This window comes from Oncorhynchus gorbuscha, linkage group LG06, assembly GCF_021184085.1.
Source record: "Oncorhynchus gorbuscha isolate QuinsamMale2020 ecotype Even-year linkage group LG06, OgorEven_v1.0, whole genome shotgun sequence".
Classification (NCBI taxonomy): Eukaryota; Metazoa; Chordata; class Actinopteri; order Salmoniformes; family Salmonidae; genus Oncorhynchus; species Oncorhynchus gorbuscha.
Window position 1 is genome coordinate 55,370,472 of NC_060178.1, and position 18,838 is coordinate 55,389,309.

The window sequence follows — 18,838 nt, forward strand, 5'->3', positions numbered from 1 at the left end:
AAAAAGGACCACTCCTGTGGGAGAGGTATGGTAGGTGATAAAGAGGATGAGTGGGGTCAGACGAGATTGGGATCTCCCTGTGCTGGATCGTATAATTCCCCTGGGCTAAATTTTTTTTCAATGTTATCTATGCCCAAGCCCTAAGAATATGTTGTGGCAGCGATGCAGGTAGAGTTGGTAGAGATGCCATTAGAATTAAGAAGACAACAGCTAACCAAGATATAATGGGTAAATCTAAAAGGACATAAGGTTGCACATCCTACAAAAAAGGTACTCCTAGAGAGCTGGAAACACGAATGAAATCTGAATACAAGTTTTGGGTAGATAGGCAATGGCATGGCGAGGGAGATGGGGTTATTTGTTTATTTATTATTATTTGGGAGGGAGTTTCGACTCTCTGTTGTTCTTCCTGCTATCCCACCTTGGTTGCTCCCTCAGCCAGTGATAGATCTAGGGTTGCCTGAGCAGGTAAGAGCTGTTGAGGAAGGAGTAGTTGTATTCACAAATAGATCGGCGGAGGACAGGTGGGGAGGACAGGTGCAGTTTGACCTTATGTCTTTGGTCCACACTCCAATCCAGTTGGTGGCGGTAATGCACATTAAAGTTGTTTGCCAATCGCGATCAAACATCCATAGAAGAAGTCACGTGTGATTGTTTCTGCAGGAAATCGACAGTCAGTCGGTCTTTCGACTAGAAATGAATAACCAGCTACATTTTCACACATAGAATAAGTGTCTCATTATGTCTACTTTTTGAACTAATAAAGAATATTTAAAATAAGCAAAGCAAACGTTAGCCAACTTGCCAGGGAAACGCCCTGTCAGTAACGTTAACGTTAGATAGGCGTGCTAGCTATAGCTAGCTAACCGGTTTGGACCACAGAAATATTTACATGGTTTGACATACTGTACACCGATAAAATGGAGCTGTTTCAAGCCAAAGACCATTATATTCTCCAGAGTGGCGACCATGCTCTTTGGTGTAGCCGAATAGATGGGACCATGAACGCCAGACCTGGTAGGCAAAATACATTTGTCATTTTTAAAATTCAGTTTCTCATAGCCATCAATTAGCTTGCTAACGTAACATCAGTAAGCTCGGACATCAAACCCATAACTAAATGGCTAGCTATAATGACGTCAAGCCCATAGCATGAGCATTTCCTCTTGTCTTAGCTATGTCTTCATTATCCAAGCAAGTATTGTTTTACACGTTGACAATGACAACTATATAGGACGCTGTGGATCCAACAACAGCGCACCTTACTAAAATTCGAGTGCCATTCCATTTTTGGTTGCAATAATTTGGCTATCTAAACAAACATCCTCGTGTTAACTGCCAGTCCATTAAATGTGTATTATTACCATACTTTCATGTCCAGTGTGGCACTGCCCAGTTGACCTGATAGTGATATTTGGAATAAACAGACTGCGATGCTCGAGGGGCACAGTACAAATTATGTAGCAGGGTTCCATTCAAACAATGAGCCAGAAAACAGACGGTGACATTGCTCCATATGTTTCCATGTTTAATTGTCTTTAAATTGTTTTGTATTGAACAAAACAGTTATTAGGGTTCATAATTCCTGCATCCTCCATCCATTTTTCTTCTTACATGAGCTTGCTTTATTGGATTCCTTTGGCTACATGGTTAACTGTTCATTTATTATTTCCTGAAATGCCACTCAAGCATCTGTTGTGGTTCCTTATTTCCTTACACTGAATTCCACATATTCACAGACTAGTTACGGGCTCTCTGCTACACAACACACTACCTTGCGTGACTTGTTCTGCTTCTTGGGAGACGAGCATACTTAGGCCAGATTAATTGAGACAGATGGGTCCACCCCAAAGTACCAAATGTCATAATAACACCTGTCTCGAACAATGAGAAGATTTAGACAAGATAGCGGTGTACACATTGTTGGATTACTTAATGGAGAACAAATAATTATTTTAATAACAGAGCATTTTCTAAATTCAAATGCACCGCACCTTGTAAGTCCCAGTAATGGATACCAAAAATCTTTGGTTAAATCAAATGATCTGGTGTAACAATCTGTAGCTACCTTAGGCTAGATCGTTAGCTCTTGTGCTTCTGTCTGACCTGCACCTGTGTCTTGCCAAAACACCTCCCCCTTCTCTGTGACAGAGTGGCGAGCTAAGCCGGGACAATTCACAGCAAAGCCAGTAGCTGAGCCGATGAACCTTGCCTTTCTGTTGTAACCAAAAAGCTGTTGAGAGGGAGCAGCCACTGTATGGATGTAAATGACTACCCTGTGGGCTAGCTGAGGTCACATGGGTGTGCAGCCAGCCTGAACAGTTTTGGGTTGCACTGCTCTTCCATTATTTAATTGGAAAAGGGTTTCCATTCCTCATTGGACTTGTTGACACTAGCACTGACATGAATTTCCACAATATTTCACATTTCTGAACAAATCTATGGTTGAGTTTGTATCATGTACAAACAGAGAGATGTGTGTGTGTGTGTGTGTGTGTGTGTGTGTGTATATATGGGCAGCCCCTATTTTCCACCTCCCTGCCCGGGCTCCAGCGCTGAGGTCGGTACAGAGTTCTCTGGCTCCATGGAACAGGAAGAGTTTTTGTCTCAGCTACCTAGATGTTCTCCAATCTCCACCCTCTTTGTTGCCCATTCATGACTCAACTCTTCAACTGCTTGACATACCCTTCACGTCTAGTTTTCTGTTATACCAAAGTTGTTTTAGTTATCAGCATCAGTTAGCTAGTTGTGATGTAGTAATTTGGCAGTGATGTAGTCATGCTTCAGTGCATCATGTTACTACACAATTTTTTTAAGAATGAAAACTGACATTAGCTAGGTTTCCATCCACTTGTTGAATAAAAAAAGTGTAATGATGTCACATCCTGAATGTTCCATGTGGTTTTTTTCTCATTCTAAACTCTATCGATGATGGGTTTGCCATAAAAAGTGTTGCCAGAAACATGGCTACTGTCTGTGACCCTCTGACCTGGTTTTTGTACTTCTGCTTCAGTCAAAGAAATTGTCATAATGTATTCTTTACATCCCTCAAACCCAACTCTGGACCACAAACCAGTTACACTGTGTTTTTTCATTATTCCCCTCTAATCGGGGACTGAATGGGACTCCAGGTGGGTGCAATTAATTATCAAGTAGAAAAGAAAACCAGCAGGCTCCGTACCTCGTAGGGTAAGAGTTGAATACTCCACCTCTACATGTATTCTTCCCAAGTGATAACACTTGTCTATGTGAACTGTTAGAATAATCTCTTGATGTTTTAAGCACTGGATGCATTAAATACTTCTGAACTTGGCTGCTTGGTATCTAGATACTACTGTAATGTAATGCTTCATGATGATTCCTAACAGTATAATCAGAAACCCTCAGTCCAAAACTTGCATGGAAAGTGCAGCAAATGGTCCACAATGTAAATATTATTGGGATGGCATAAGACTGGCACAACCAGGGATAGCCTACAATCCATCAACTTGGTGCTCTGTTTGGAAAATAGGCTTATATGCATGTGCCGTTTATCATTAAATAACTTAATTGCTCTTAGTTTGTGGGACGATTTTCTTAAATGTTTTTAATTTGTGTCCACTCCATAAGTCTTTATTTTCTCTGATTTGTCTCTTCTCTCTTTTTATTTCAGCAACAGACCTTCTGTTAGCTTGGAACCCAGTGTGCTTGGGCCTGGTTGAGGGTCTCATCGGGAAAATACAACTTCATACAGGTAAGTGAAATGGTGTAGGCCTTGTGCTACAAGTACTGGCTTATTGGCTGACTGGAGAGGTACCATCGATCTTCAAAACAGCTGCAGTCTTCCTTACTGAGAAACACAACCTTGACCAGGACATCCTATCCAACTACAGGCCCATCTCCAACCTCTCCTTCCTATCAAATGTACAGGAAAAAGTGTTTGCAACCAGCCTCAATTCCATTTATTATCTAATCAGTTGTAAAAGGGGTTCCAGTCTGGTTTCTGGCCTTTGCACAGCACCAAATAGGGATGGGCATGAGTACTCAAACAGACGTCAAAGCTCGATCTTTAACCAGAGATAACAAAAAAAATCTGTATACGGTGGAATGCGCTTTGTGGCTGCCCAAATGGGAAAGTAAAACTTTCTCTTGACGACAACATTAATTTAGTTTGACTCTAGTGTTCCATTTGTACATATGATTTGCGGGGCACCACAAAAAAGAAGCCAAGCATCACAATGTTTATCTCCCTAAATTCCTTTTCCCCTCCTTGTCTCATTCACTCAATTGTGTTCTGACCGCTCCCTCCACACACGCAGTGTGCAAACAAAGTCCTATTAAAAAGGTATCTAAATGATTGGATACACAAGCTAAATGATGACAGTTTATCACAAATTCAAAATGGACTGGTTGATTGAAGTAGGAAAATAAGTGTTCTAAAAACCATCTGCAGTTTCAGATTAATTGCATCCCGTCTATTTTCTGCTTAAGGTACTTTGCGAACTGATAGTGCCATTTAGAATTGGTTACCCTAGGTCGCTGGTCATTTAAACTCTGGATTCTGCATTTCTCACACCGAAAAGGAAATAACTATCTTGCTGCGTTTTGTAAACGCAGACCTAAAATGCTTCTTATTGTAAATCCCGCTCAGCTTCAGTCAGTGTTTGCTCCAAATCAGGACTGTAAAATATTTGTTTCAGTTGCACTTTTCCACTCGGATGAAATATATTTGCTCAGGTCATTGAATCACCAGATAGTGCTCTGACTTATGCGTAGGCTACTTTCCCCCCGGTACTTTCCCTTAACTTAAAACAAAACATTAAGAAATGTAGCTAGCTACATTCTTTCTATGATCTACACCTACCTGCTCGTTGAACATCCCATTCCAAAATCCCATTCCAAAATCATGGGCATTAATATGGAGTTGGTCCCACCTTTGCTGCTATAACAGCCTCCACTCTTCTGGGAAGGCTTTTCACTAGATGTTGGAACATTGCTGCGGGGACTTTCTTACATTTAGCCACGAGCATTATTGAGGTCAGGCACTGCCTCGCAGTCATTGTTCCAATTCATCCCAAAGGTGTTCAATGGGTTTGAGGTCAGGCCTCTGAAGGCCAGTCAATTCCTTCCACACCGATCTCGACAAACCATTTCTTTATGGACCTCACTTTGTGCACTGGGGTATTGTCTTGCTGAAACAGGAAAGGGCCTTCCCCAAACTGTTGCTACAAAGTTGGAAGCACAGAATTGTCTAGAACATCAGTGTATGCTGTAGTGTTAAGATTTTCCTTAACTGTGTTAGAGTTTTTACTCTGTTCAGAACCTAACGGACGACTAGAAAAAGCTCAAACCAAGTTTTTATTCACCCCCTGGGTCATACAGCTGCAAAGGGAAGGTATAATTACACAAGGATATATATTTATAACCTCCTACTAAGCGGGGTTAACTCCTTACACATCTAGACAGCCAATACATAGTGCAGAATGTTGTTAGGCAGGAACTTCATTGGTTTCTCTCACTGATGTTGTCATGGCCCTGCATGATGCTAGACCCTTCATAGGCGTGGAAGTGTATGCATTTGACATAAGACTAGTAGGATGGTCGTTGGGGTGGGTCCCTCTGGCCCCACCCCGGAGGTTTCTTCTCACTTCATCTGACTTGACCTCGAGCCAAAATCCTCCCTAGTTCCGCAGCTCGCCTGCCTTATCAGGAACTGAAACTAGACTGTTGCCCTTTGCCTCCCTCCTTAGGAACATTGATATTCAACAATAACATGTTTGAACAGAATATGAACTTTCTGCACTTCACCTCGTCTCACTCAGTAACTTTCCATACGTCAAGTTCATATCCACCCTTCATTGACCCCAACATACTTTCCTTATACATGTAAATTAATCAATAACTTCTAGTATGGTAACATGAACAAGTATATTTCAAGCTAGAATCCAACTGAAACTAAGGGGCCAGCCCGAACCTATGAAAAACCGCTCCAGACCTTTATTCCTTCTCCAACAAACTGTACAGTTGGCACAATGCATTCGGCCGGTAGCGTTTCCACTGCTCCAGAGTCCAATGGCAGTGAGCTTTAAACCACACCAGCCGATGCTTAGCATTGTGCATGGATATCTTAGGCTTGTGTGCAGCTGCTCGGCCATGGAAACCCATTTCAGGAAACTCCTGACGAACAGTTATTGTGCTGATGTTGCTTCCAGAGGCAGTTTTGAACTTGGTAGCAAGTGTTGCAACCAACGACAGAAGATTTTTATGCACTTCAGCACTCAGCGCTCCTGTTCTATAAGCTTGTGTGGCCTACCACTTCGCGGCTGAGCTGTTGTTGCCAGTGTTTGTAGGATACATTGGCACGGATGTTGTTAGGCCTGAGACGGACCGTGCCAATATATCCTCCAAACACCGGCTTCAAGGGCATTATCACTTTTATATAACGGGTTACCAACATATTCAAATAATGATTGACCTATTTTCCACAATATTTACATCCTTCCACAAGATATAGTCGCTACAAATCTAGGGTTGCTACCCAAGCTGGCTGGTCGTTCATTCTATCGGTTCGGTTGCCAGAGACGCGACCCAGTCGTTCAGTCTTTTTGTTCTGTATCTATGGACCCAGTTGTTCATTCTAAATGTTCCATTGCCATACTGACTGGCAACGTTCTTATCCTTGTCTTGCTAGCTATCCAACTACGGCTAGCTTACAGTCACGTCAAAAAGTGCAGCCAGAATAACCGCAAAGTAGCTGCATTTGCGTTTAAGCTATTTTCTAGTTACATTTAATTTGGATACATCCATAACAATAAGGTAATGATGCACGATTCCTCCTGGTATAGAATATGTGCTCTTGTCAGGACACTGTTGTTCAGAGCAGCTAGCCAACAACACAACTAACACAATCACTTCAAGCTGAAGCTGGAAAGACGGTAGACTAGCTGCAATTAGTTTAATTTGACCAGTTTTTCTATTGATAATTTTAAAGAATATATACAAAACTATTCAGGATTTTGACTGGCTGAGAAAAGCTGCTGCCTGCCTGTCTGTCTCGTCCCAACTCCTGACATGTTCATTACTATGGGACAGCTGGAGATCGAATTTGAATGTTGAAACAATGTTGCAAATGTTAGACAGGCGGCAAGGTTTATACAGATCTCCACTGTTAAACTAAATGTTAGTCTAAAAGATATGTGAGTGTCTCGATGTGTTTTATAGTGGAGATCAAGTTTATAAATTGCCTGGCTGGGCTGATGATACAGTGGATTGCACAGTCAGATGGAACAGAGTAAATAGGCATTTTTAATGTCATAGATTTAGCCGGTGGTAACTTGTGGAATTTACACCAGCTGGAATGCATTTACATAACCTACAATGTGATTTTCTGTTTTTTTTTCTAATTTTGTCTGTCATAGTTGAAGTGTGCCTATGATGGAAATTACAGGCCACTCATCTTTTTAAGTGGGAGAACTTGCACAATTGGTGGCTGACTAAATACTTTTTTGCCCCACTGTATGTTTGAATCATCAGAGTTATGTTTATGCGAGTCCAACATACAAGGTTTTACCTGCATTCAATACCAATTTGAGGTCAAAGTTTTTCTGCAATACAATGAAGGCAGATTGAAGTTAAGATAGAGCCTGGTCAACCGTGGGTTCAATAGCATACATTACAGTGTCATCGGCATACAAGTGCAGGACATTTTTTTTGACGGTCAGTATTGTCAATGTAAAAAGTACAGGTCCTAGAATTGACCCCTGCATAACCTGATTTGACACCATCTGTAAATACACATTGAATTATGTCAAGTAATGTTTAAACCAGTTACATGCAGCCTTTAAGGACAGCCTCTGAATTAGCAGTGAGTGATCAACAGTATTAAAGGTCTTTGAAAGATGGTGTTATGTATTTCCAAAACTTTGGTTTACTTTAATGTAGCTGTAAGCTAGTTGTTGATAGCAACTGGTTAACTCATGTAGAGCTAATGTAACGTTAACAGGCTAGTTGGCTAGCAACCTTGCAAGTTACTTTATGAATTGATTGTTATAAATAATTTACTTGTAAGTTGGCTGAAAATGCTATTGAGACCAGTAGTCATGAGTGCAAATGATTTAGTTTAATTTGAAGTTATACATTTTAAGTTATTTCTGGAAAAACATTTTCCAATTGACTTCAGTTTTATGTAATAACTCAGAAAATAGGTAAGTGGGGTGTAACTTTGCATTGAGAATTTTAATGCGTATACTAAAGCAATTCCATATGTTACATGTGGTTCAGTTTATGCCACCTACCCTTTCTAAATACAATACAGGTAAACACAATTAACCAATGAAATGTCTTGGGGGAGGTAATGAGCAATTAGTCACACTTGTGAGGTGTGGCCAGAGTTCTGATACGTTGGGCTGCACCAACTCCCGTGCCTTTTGTTTCTGTTGTGTTATTTGGTATGTTTTATATTCGCATGGTTTATTTGTGTTCTTGGGTCAAAACCATGACAGTACTGAAAATATGAACTGATGAAAACATGCCTTAATTGATTTAATGTTTTGAACCTGGTCCTTTGTGTTGGTCTCTAAAGCTATGTTCACACTGCAGGCCTTAACGCATAAATCAGTTTTTGAATACTGACTGTCCAAACAGTAAGTTACAAGTGACCAAATTGGATTTGTGTTTGTGTGTTCAGAAAGCAGTCATTTGCTGATATGGCTACGCTAGTTGTCATTGTAACGGCGGGTGTGTGCGCAGTGGTGTAGACTGATTTGTGGTGCTCATGCTTCCTATCACTCAAAGTTATGTAGCAAGCTAAGGTGACAATACCTGCCATGGAAATTTCCAAGTTGCTTTGAATGTTCATAGTGTAAGAACACTTTTTAAACCCTCAAAGGAAAACATGATCCAACTTTCAAAACAAGTCCTTTTTGGCTAGCTGCAGCATTCATCAAGTTAGCTAGGTTGCTGTTTAGCTTTCTAGCACGTTCACTAATTTGTTTGTAAACAATTAACAGGATAGTTACCTACCACGTCTTGTCCAACTGTCTTTACACATCTATATGCACATAGTCTGGGTAGCCATTTGATTAGATGTTCAGGAGTCTTATGGCTTGGGGGTAGAAACTGTTTAGAACATTCTTGGACCTAGACTTGGCTCTCCGGTACAGCTTGCCGTCCGCGTAGCAGAGAGAACAGTCTATGACTAGGGTGGCTGGAGTCTTGGACAATTTTAGGACCTTCCTCTGAAACCGCATGGTTTTTAGGTCCTGGATGACGGGAAGCTTGGCCCCAGTGATGTACTGGGCTATACGCACTAGAGGTCGACCGATTAATCGGAATCGCCGATTAATTAGGGCCGATTTCAAGTTTTCATAACAATCGGTAATTTTGGACACCGATTTTTGCCGATTTAAATGTTTTATTATTTTTATTTATTTATTTGATATACACTGCTCAAAAAAATAAAGGGACCACTTAAACAACACAATGTAACTCCAAGTCAATCACACTTCTGTGAAATCAAACTGTCCACTTAGGAAGCAACACTGACAATACATTTCACATGCTGTTGTGCAAATGGAATAGACAACAGGTGGAAATTATAGGCAATTAGCAAGACACCCCCAATAAAGGAGTGGTTCTGCAGGTGATAACCACAGACCACTTCTCAGTTCCTATGCTTCCTGGCTGATGTTTTGGTCACTTTTGAATGCTGGCGGTGCTTTCACTCTAGTGGTAGCATGAGACTGAGTCTACAACCCACACAAGTGGAGCACGTAGTGCAGCTCATCCAGGATGGCACATCAATATTCTGTGTCAAGAATAGTCGCTGTGTCTGTCAGCGTAGTGTCCAGAGCATGGAGGTACTACCAGGAGACAGGCCAGTACATCAGGAGACATGGAGGAGGCCGTAGGAGGGCAACAACCCAGCAGCAGGACCGCTACCTCCGCCTTTGTGCAAGGAGGAGCAGGAGGAGCACTGCCAGAGCCCTGCAAAATTATCTCCAGCAGGCCACAAATGTGCATGTGTCTGCTCAAACGGTCAGAAACACTCCATGAGGGTGGTATGAGGGCCTGACGTCCACAGGTGGGGGTTGTGCTTACAGCCCAACACCGTGCAGGACGTTTGGCATTTGCCAGAGAACACCAAGATTCACAAATTTGCCACTGGCGCCCTGTGCTCTTCACAGATGAAAGCAGGTTCACACTGAGCACATGTGACAGTCTGGAGACGCCGTGGAGAACATTCTGCTGCCTGCAACATCCTCCAGCATGACCGGTTTGGGGGTGGGTCAGTCATGGGGTGGCATTTCTTTGGGGCCCGCACAGCCCTCCATGTGCTCGCCAGAGGTAGCCTGACTGCCATTAGGTGAGATCCTCAGACCCCTTGTGAGACCATATGCTGGTGCGGTTGGCCCTGGGTTACTCCTAATGCAAGACAATGCTAGACCTCATGTGGCTGGAGTGTGTCAGCAGTTCCTGCAAGAGGAAGGCATTGATGCTATGGACTGGCCCGCCCGTTCCACAGACCTGAATCCAATTGAGCACATCTGGGACATCATGTCTCGCTCCATCCACCAACGCCACGTTGCACCACAGACTGTCCAGGAGATGGCGGATGCTTTAGTCCAGGTCTGGGAGGAGATCCCTCAGAAGACCATCCGCCACCTCATCAGGAGCATGCCCAGGCGTTGTAGGGAGGTCATACAGGCACGTGGAGGCCACACGCACTACTGAGCCTCATGTTGACTTATTTTAAGGACATTACATCAAAGTTGGATCAGCCTGTAGTGTGGTTTTCCACTTGAATTTTGAGTGTGACTCCAAATCCAGACCTCCATGGGTTGATAAATTTGATTTCCATTGATAATTGTGTGATCTTGTTGTCAGCACATTCAACTATGTAAAGAAAAAATTATTTAATAAGAATAATTCATTCATTCAGATCTAGGAAGTGTTATTTTAGTGTTCCCTTAATTCTTTTGAGCAGTGTATCTATCTATCTTTTTTGACACCTTTTTATTTAATTTTTATTTAACTAGGCAAGTCAGTTAAGAACACATTCTTATTTTCAATGAAGGCCTAGGAACGGTGGGTTAACTGCCTTGTTAAGGGGCAGAACGACAGATTTGTACCTTGTCAGCTCAAGGATTCAAACTTGCAACATTACGGTTAACTAGTCCAAAGCTCTAACCACCTGCCTCACAAGGAGCCCGCCTGTTACGCGAATGCAGTAAGAAGCCAAGGTAAGTTGCTAGCTAGCATTAAACTTAATCAATCATAATCACTAGTTATAGCTACACATGGTTGATGATATTACTAGTTTATCTAGCGTGTCCTGCGTTGCATATAATCAATGCAGTGCGCATTCGCGTGAAAGGACTGTCGTTACTCCAACGTGTATCTAACCATAAACACCAATGCCTTTCTTAAAATCAATACACAGAAGTATATATTTAGTTACTAGAAATCCAGGTTAGCAGGTAATATTAACCAGGTGAAATTGTGGCACTTTTTAAAAACCTTTATTTAACTAGGCAAGTCAGTTTAGAACAAATTCTTATTTTCAATGACAGCTGTGCAGTCATGAGTGAACAGGGAGTACAGGATGGGACTGAGCACGCACCCCTGAGGGGCCCCCGTGTTGAGGATCAGCGTGCCGGATGTGTTGTTACCTACCCTTACCACCTGGGGGTGGCCCGTCAGGAAGTCCTCGCTCCAGTTGCAGAGGGAGGTGTTTAGTTCCAGGGTTCTCAGCTTAGTGATGAGAATTGAGGTCACTATGGTGTTGAAAGCAGAGCTGTAGTCCATGAATAATACATTGGTTTTTTACCAGAGAAGAGCATGTATATACCTCTGATTCTAACGAATCAATTGAATTTGAATGCTTGAAATTTCAGTTCGCTAAGCCAGATGCTGTGTTTCACCACAGACAGACAGTGAGAGAGAGAAAAGGTGAATAAATCACTAGGCTTGGGTGGTTTATGTACCATATACGGCCATTTGGAAATGGCCCTGGGAGGGTTTTTCCAATACCATGTTAATATTAGCTACATTAAGTAAATACCTTCAGTCAACTTGTGCAATATGTTAGGCGATCCGCTTCATTTCACCTGTTCCATTATTTTACATTGTGAAGCTTACCGTAGTTCCCCAGAACATTTGAGCCAGTCACATTGTTTGTTTTGTAAATAGCACAACAGGAGAAAGCGAGAGCAGGTTGAGTTCAGCTGTGTATTGACTGAGGTCACGTTTTATATTGAAGTGTATTCAAGTGTTTTTCTTCAATAGAGTGATCAGGGACGGGCACGTGCAAACTACACTCAATTAGTATTTGGTAGCATTGCCTTTTAAATTGTTTAACTTGGGTCAAATGTTTTGGGTAGCCTTCCACAAGCTTCCTACAATAAGTTGGGTGAGTTTTGACCCATTCCACCTGACAGAGCTGGTGTAACTGAGTCAGGTTTAAAGGCCTCCTTGCTCGCACATGCTTTTTCAGTTCTGCCCACACATTTTCTATAGGATTGAGGTCAAGGCTTTGTGATGGCCACTCCAATACCTTGACTTTGTTGTCCTTAATCCATTTTGCCACAACTTTGGAAGTATGCTTGGGGTCATTGTCCATTTGGAAGACCCATTTGCGACCAAGCTTTAACTTCCTGACTGATGTCTTGAGATGTTGCATCAATATAACCACATAATTGTTCTCATGATGCCATCTATTTTGTAAAGTGCACCAGTCCCTCCTGCAGCAAAGCACCCCCATAAGATGATGCTGCCACCCCCGTGCTTCACGGTTGGGATGGGTTCTTTGGCTTGCAAGTCTTCCCCTTTTCCCTCCAAACATAACAATGGTCATTATGACCAAACAGTTCTATTTTTGTTTCATCAGACCAGAGGACATTTCTCCAAAAAGTACGATCTTTGTCCCCTTGTGCAGTTGTTGTAAACTGTAGTCTGGCTTTTTTTATGGCAGTTTTGGAGCAGTTGCTTCTTCCTTACCGAGCAGCCTTTCAGGTTATGTTGATAAAGGACTTGTTTTACTGTGGAGATAGATACTTTTGTACCTGTTTCCTCCAGCATCTCCACAAAGTCCTTTTCTGTTGTTCTGGGATTGATTTGTACTTTTTGCACCAAAGTACGATCATCTCTAGGAGACAGAACGCATCTTCTTCCTGAGCGGTATGATGGCTGCGTGGTTCCATGGTGTTTATACTTGCGTACTATTGTTTGTACAGATGAATGTGGTACCTTCAGGCATTTGGAAATTGCTCCCAAGGATGAACCAGACTTGTGATTTTTTTTTAAATAAAAAATCTGCGGTCTTTCTTTCTTTTGATTTTCCCATTACGTCAAGCAAAGAGGCAAATGAGTTTGAAGGTAGGCCTTGAAATACATCGTCAGGTACACCTCCAATTGATTCAAATGATGTCAATTAGCCTATCAGAAGCTTCTAAAGCCATTACATAATTTTCTAGAATTTTCCAAGCTGTTTAAAGGCACAGTGAACTTAGTGTATGTAAACTTCTGACCCACTTGAATTGTGATACAGTGAATTATAAGTGAAATAATCTGTCTGTAAACAATTGTTGTAAATCTTACCTGTGTCATGCACAAAGTAGATGTCCTAACCAACTTTTCAAAACTATAGTTTGTTTAACAAGAAATTTGTGGAGTGGTAGAAAATATGTATGTAAACTTCCGACTTCATCTGTATGTATTAATTTGTAGATGGCCATCACCAATTTCGTATGATATGAATTACGATTCGTATTGTATGTTATGAATTTGAAACAATTACAATGTTACGAATTTGCATAACGTATAATATGTTAAATTCTAGCTTGGTTACTAACGTTAGCTATCTCGTTAAATGTTAACTCCTTGCCTAGCTATGTTAAAGGTTTAAGGTTATGTTTAGGGGAATGGTTAGCTAACATACTAAGTAGTTGCAAAGTAGCTAAAAAGTAGTTCAAAAGTTGCTAAAGTTGTCCGTGATGAGATTCAAACTCGCAACCTTTGGGTTGCTAGACGTTCACGTTATATGCCCATCCATCCCGACTTTAGTTTTAGCCTTAACTAACCATCTGTCTTATGTAACCATACGAGTGTCATGCAGAATAATATGAAATGCTCTGAGACCAGGTTGAAACGATGCATGGCCATCATATTTATAATGTTTATCATAGAAACAATGTAGCTCCATTTCCTAATTTTTTGTTTAAAGTTAATCTTTCATTTTACCCGGAGAGAAGTAGGCTGGCGACACTGAGAAAAGCACAGGAGAAGTAGCTACACATTAGTCAGAGCACTGTCTGCTGATAACGCAAATATTTTATCTTTTTTTTTTTGCTTGAAAAACACTGAATTCTGCGTTAATGCGACCTCCAAGTTTAACTTGCTAGTTATCTAAGTGGCTCAGTTAATGACGGGGCATCATATTGTGTTCGCTTTCTGCCATGTTTGAAAAGTCAACTCATCCAATGGGCTTTATCTGTACAGTTGCCACTGCTAACTTCATTTTCTTGTTTTTTTCTCCTCTCCATACTCTGCCCTTTTGCTACTCCCCCATGTTCTCTGAGCAGGCCCGTTGCCCTAGCGACTTCACACAGACACAGCCTGTACATACACATGCTGCTACAGAGCCAGTACTGTTTTTCCATCAGATAAGCATGCCTCAACTTAATTATTTTGCACAATGTCTCTCGTTCACATTCGCTTGTAAATGTCCAAACTCACCAAAATTGATATTAGGTAGCTCCTACCTATATATGTGTAACTTTATGATTTGGATTGCCTGTCATTGCAATTCGTTTATTTTAGTTTATGCTCATTAGCATATTTAGCTAGCAACCTCCATGTGCTATAATAATGGTAATAAACGCCAAGTCTTTTGGGGGGGGGATTGGCGCACCCTTGGGTACTAAAACGGTAAATTCCCGTGAGAGAAGGATGATATGACAATATGAAAGTCTGGATACCGCCCAACCCTAGAAGTCAAACCTTATGGAATGTGTGGAATTCTGTGCCTGTGATGATGTCCCCTTACCCCTTCTTGTTGGTAGATCTTCCTCTGGGTCTCATACTGATCCGCCAAAAAGCGCTGGTTGGCCAGATGCCAGGTGACCACAAAGTCTACAAGATCACCAAGATAGCTGTCATTCCTCTGTCTGAGGAAGAGCCACTGGATCTGGAGCTGGAGGTGAGAGATTGTCTGTGAGGCACGTTTTATCTTTGAGGTTAATGGAGCTCTGAGCATTCAAGCAGTACTGTGACGTTAAGTGTGAAAATGCAGCGGTAATCACTTTGAAGTAGCCACTGATGTGCTATTGTCTCCTTTTTTAAAGCTGCAATATGTAGCTTTTTTGGCGACCCGACCAAATTCATATCGAAATGTCTTATAGAGCTGTCATTCTCATTGAAAGAAACGGTAGATATGCTCTATTTCTATGCTTCCTGTTCTTAAGTTTTGTTTTTATGGCTTTTACCTTTGGTTATGTACACCAGCTTCAAACAGCTGAAAATACAATAGATGGTACAATGCTTCTCTACACTATACTATTAGAATTTTAGCAACCAGGAAATGGCGTAGAGATTTCTGCATAGTGCATCTTTCTTTAATGTAGGATGCAGCCATGATGAGATGAAAACCATAGCTTGCCGCTATAATCTAGGCTACCCTTAGTGTTTTTCAATTTTATGATTTCATTTCAATGTTTCTAGTAAGTATCTCAATTGCCCTGTTTTGATTGACACCTTGATGAGTCCAATTAATCACCTTGTAAGATGAACATCCAAGGTACACTACATTAGTGTTATTTTTCTGCATTGCCAATGTTAATCAGAATTGTTTAATTAGAAACCAAAGTAATGTGATTTTGCTAAATGATCTCAGAGAAATCGGGATTTTGCTTAGATGCCAGTCTTACAGGTGAGCCATGATGATGATACAGATGATACTGATCATGAGAAAGTAAGTGAAACTTTCCAGTAAACGGGATGTGTTGGATAATCGTGTCTCTGGTATGTTTCTAGAACCTAGCCCTACATACTGTCCATACCACAGAATTATTATTCCATCCCGTCTAGGAATTCAGTAGCCCTGTCAAGTTGTTTTAGAGTTTTCTGAACCACTTGTTTTGGATGTTTTTGACTGTTGGTAGCTTTGAATTGATGTAATTAGCTAGCAATCACATTGGGACTGAACCAATTAACTCAAAGACACCATAGTGATTAGCTGTCAATCAACCTCATAGACATGTCCACCAGTATGATCCCAATTGTCTATCATTCCCTGTAAATATATTTGGAAAACTTTAATCATTAACTAAATTATGAGGAAGTCTAATAGTTGGGGTCAATTCAGAATGCTTTGGTATACTCAATTAGCCTAAGCTGATCTGAATTAAGGGTCATTTTTAATTGAACCTTTATTTAACTAGGCAAGTCAGTTAAGAACAATTTTTATTCAAATTCTGCCTTCAGATGGGTTGGAAAAGTGAGCGTATTTCTCATAGTTAATTTTTTAATTCCTGTTACACATCACTACAGGGGATGATGACGCTGGTATGTTAGCAATGTACAATTTTGATAGAAAGTGGAAAAGAAAGTCTCTCCTTTTTCTTTTAGCTTTGTAAGAAGCATCACTTTGGGATCGACAAGCCAGAGAAGCTTGCACCGTCACCAGATGAGTCGAAGTACCTGATGAAAACTCTGAGTCAGATCAAGTCCAATGTTGGGGCTCCCACTAAGAAAAAGGTTATAGAATTTGTAGTTCTGTGCTCAGATATCCCATTTATTATCATCTTACATGCCTCTTGTACATTTTTTAAATTGGTACATTTGCTTTTATTTATTTTCATTTATAGGTTATTTGTTAGTTATTTTTCTATATTATTTTGACAATTTAATACCATCCCTGTCCATGTCCACCACCCAGTATTCCCCTGCCTTTCAGGTCAAGGAAAACAAAGAGAAGGAACGTCTCGAGAGGCGGCTGCTCGACGAGCTGTACAAGGTATTCATGGACTCCGATTCCTTCTACTACAGCATGACTTATGACCTCACCAACACTGTGCAGCGGCAGGGAGACACAGAAAAGTCCAACTTACCCCAATGGAAACAGGTAAGTGGTTATTACTACACTCAAAGCACACAGGTCGCATTTACTAAATCAGATCGCTGGTCACGTTTGGCCTGGGGTTCGCCGGTTTGAGATGCCTGGTTTAAGTACAGTAGTATTTTGCCACACATTTCCTGTCTTTTAAGATAAGTTTAACCAAGCTTAAATAATTAAAATAAAGTAATTGTGTTTGACTGATAATAGTTACTTTCCTCTTCAAGGTGGATGACAGATTCTTCTGGAACAAACACATGGTCCAGGAGCTAATTGATCTGCAGGTAACTGATGCATTTCAAGACTGGTTTGGCAGGAATGGATAGACTAGATATTAATTTGTGAATTATCAGATACAGTGCATTCGGAAAGTATTCATACCCTGTATCTTTTTCCACATTTTGTTACATTACAGCCTTATTAAAAATAACAAAAATCCACAAAGCAGGACTAGCTTCGGGATAATAACCCATAATGACAAAGCGAAAACAGGTTTTTAGAAATGTTGGCAAATTCTAAACAGAAATACCTTAGTTACATAAGTATTCAGACCCTTTGCTATGAGACTTGAAATTGAGCTCAGGTGCATCCTGTTCCCATTTAAACATCCTTGATGTTTCTACAACTTGATTGGAGTCCACCTGTGGTAAATTTAATTGATTGGACATGATTTGAATTGGCACATACCTGTCCATATAAGGTCCCACAGTTGACAGTGCACGTCAGAGCAAAAACCAAACCATGAGGTCAAAGGAATTGTCCATAGAGCTCCGAGACAGGATAGTTTCGAGGTACAGATCTGAAGGGTACCAATTAATGTCTGGAGCATTGAAGGTCCCCAAGAACACAGTGGCCTCCACCATTCTTAAATGGAAGAAGTTTGACTCTTAGAGCAGTCCGCCCGGCCAAACTGAGCAACCGGGGGAGAAGGGCCTTGGTAAGGGAGATGACCAAGAACCCGATGGCCAATGTGACAGAGCTCCAGAGATATCCTGTGATACCCTGTGGAGATGGGAGACCCTGGGGAGACCCTACTATCTTTGCAGCACTCCACAAATCAGGCCTTTATAGTAGAGTGGCCCAACAGAAACAACTCCTCAGTAAAAGGCACATGAAAACCCGCTTGGGGTTTGCCAAAAGGCAACTAAAGGACACTCAGACCATAGGAAACAAGATGTTCTGGTCTGATGAAACCAAGATTGAAGTCTTTGCCCTGAATGCCAAGAGGCACGTCTGGAGGAAACCAGGTGCCGCTCATCACCTGGCCAATACCATCCCTACTGTGAAGCGTGGTGGCAGCAGCATGCTGTGGGCATGTTTTTCAGCGCCAGGGACTTTGATACTAGTCAGGATCAAGGGAAAGATGAACTGAGCAAAGTACAGAGACATTTTTGATAACCTGCTCCAGGGTGCTCAGGACCTCAGACAAAGGTTCACGTTCCAACAGGACAATGACCCTAAGCACACAGCCAAGGCAATGAAGGAGTGGCTTCGGGACAAGTCTCTGAATGTCCTTGACTGGCCCAGCCAGAGCCTGACCTTGAACCCGATCAAACATCTCTAGCGAGACCTGAAAATAACTGTGCAGCGACGCTCCACATCCAATCTGACAGAGCTTGAGAGGATCTGCAGAGAAGAATGGGAGAAACTCCCAAAATACAGATGTGCCAAACTTGTAGTGTCATACCCAAGACTCGAGTCTGTAATCACTGCTTAAGGTGCTTCAACAAAGTACTGAGTAAACGGTCT

At 41.5% G+C, this 18,838-nt stretch overlaps 1 protein-coding gene across 1 annotated transcript in view; it reads left to right on the forward strand.

The window, feature by feature from the left end:
• The first annotated feature begins 671 nt into the window (after window positions 1–671).
• Window positions 672–18,838, forward strand: part of LOC124038106 (phosphatidylinositide phosphatase SAC2-like) — a 32,106-nt gene continuing 13,939 nt past the window's right edge. Inside the window, exons 1-6 of the mRNA XM_046353573.1 lie at window positions 672–1,017; window positions 3,653–3,733; window positions 15,039–15,175; window positions 16,603–16,731; window positions 16,931–17,098; window positions 17,317–17,373. Of these exons, the coding sequence (XP_046209529.1) occupies window positions 921–1,017; window positions 3,653–3,733; window positions 15,039–15,175; window positions 16,603–16,731; window positions 16,931–17,098; window positions 17,317–17,373 (669 nt within the window). The 5' untranslated portion in view covers window positions 672–920. The remainder of the gene's footprint in view (window positions 1,018–3,652; window positions 3,734–15,038; window positions 15,176–16,602; window positions 16,732–16,930; window positions 17,099–17,316; window positions 17,374–18,838) is intronic.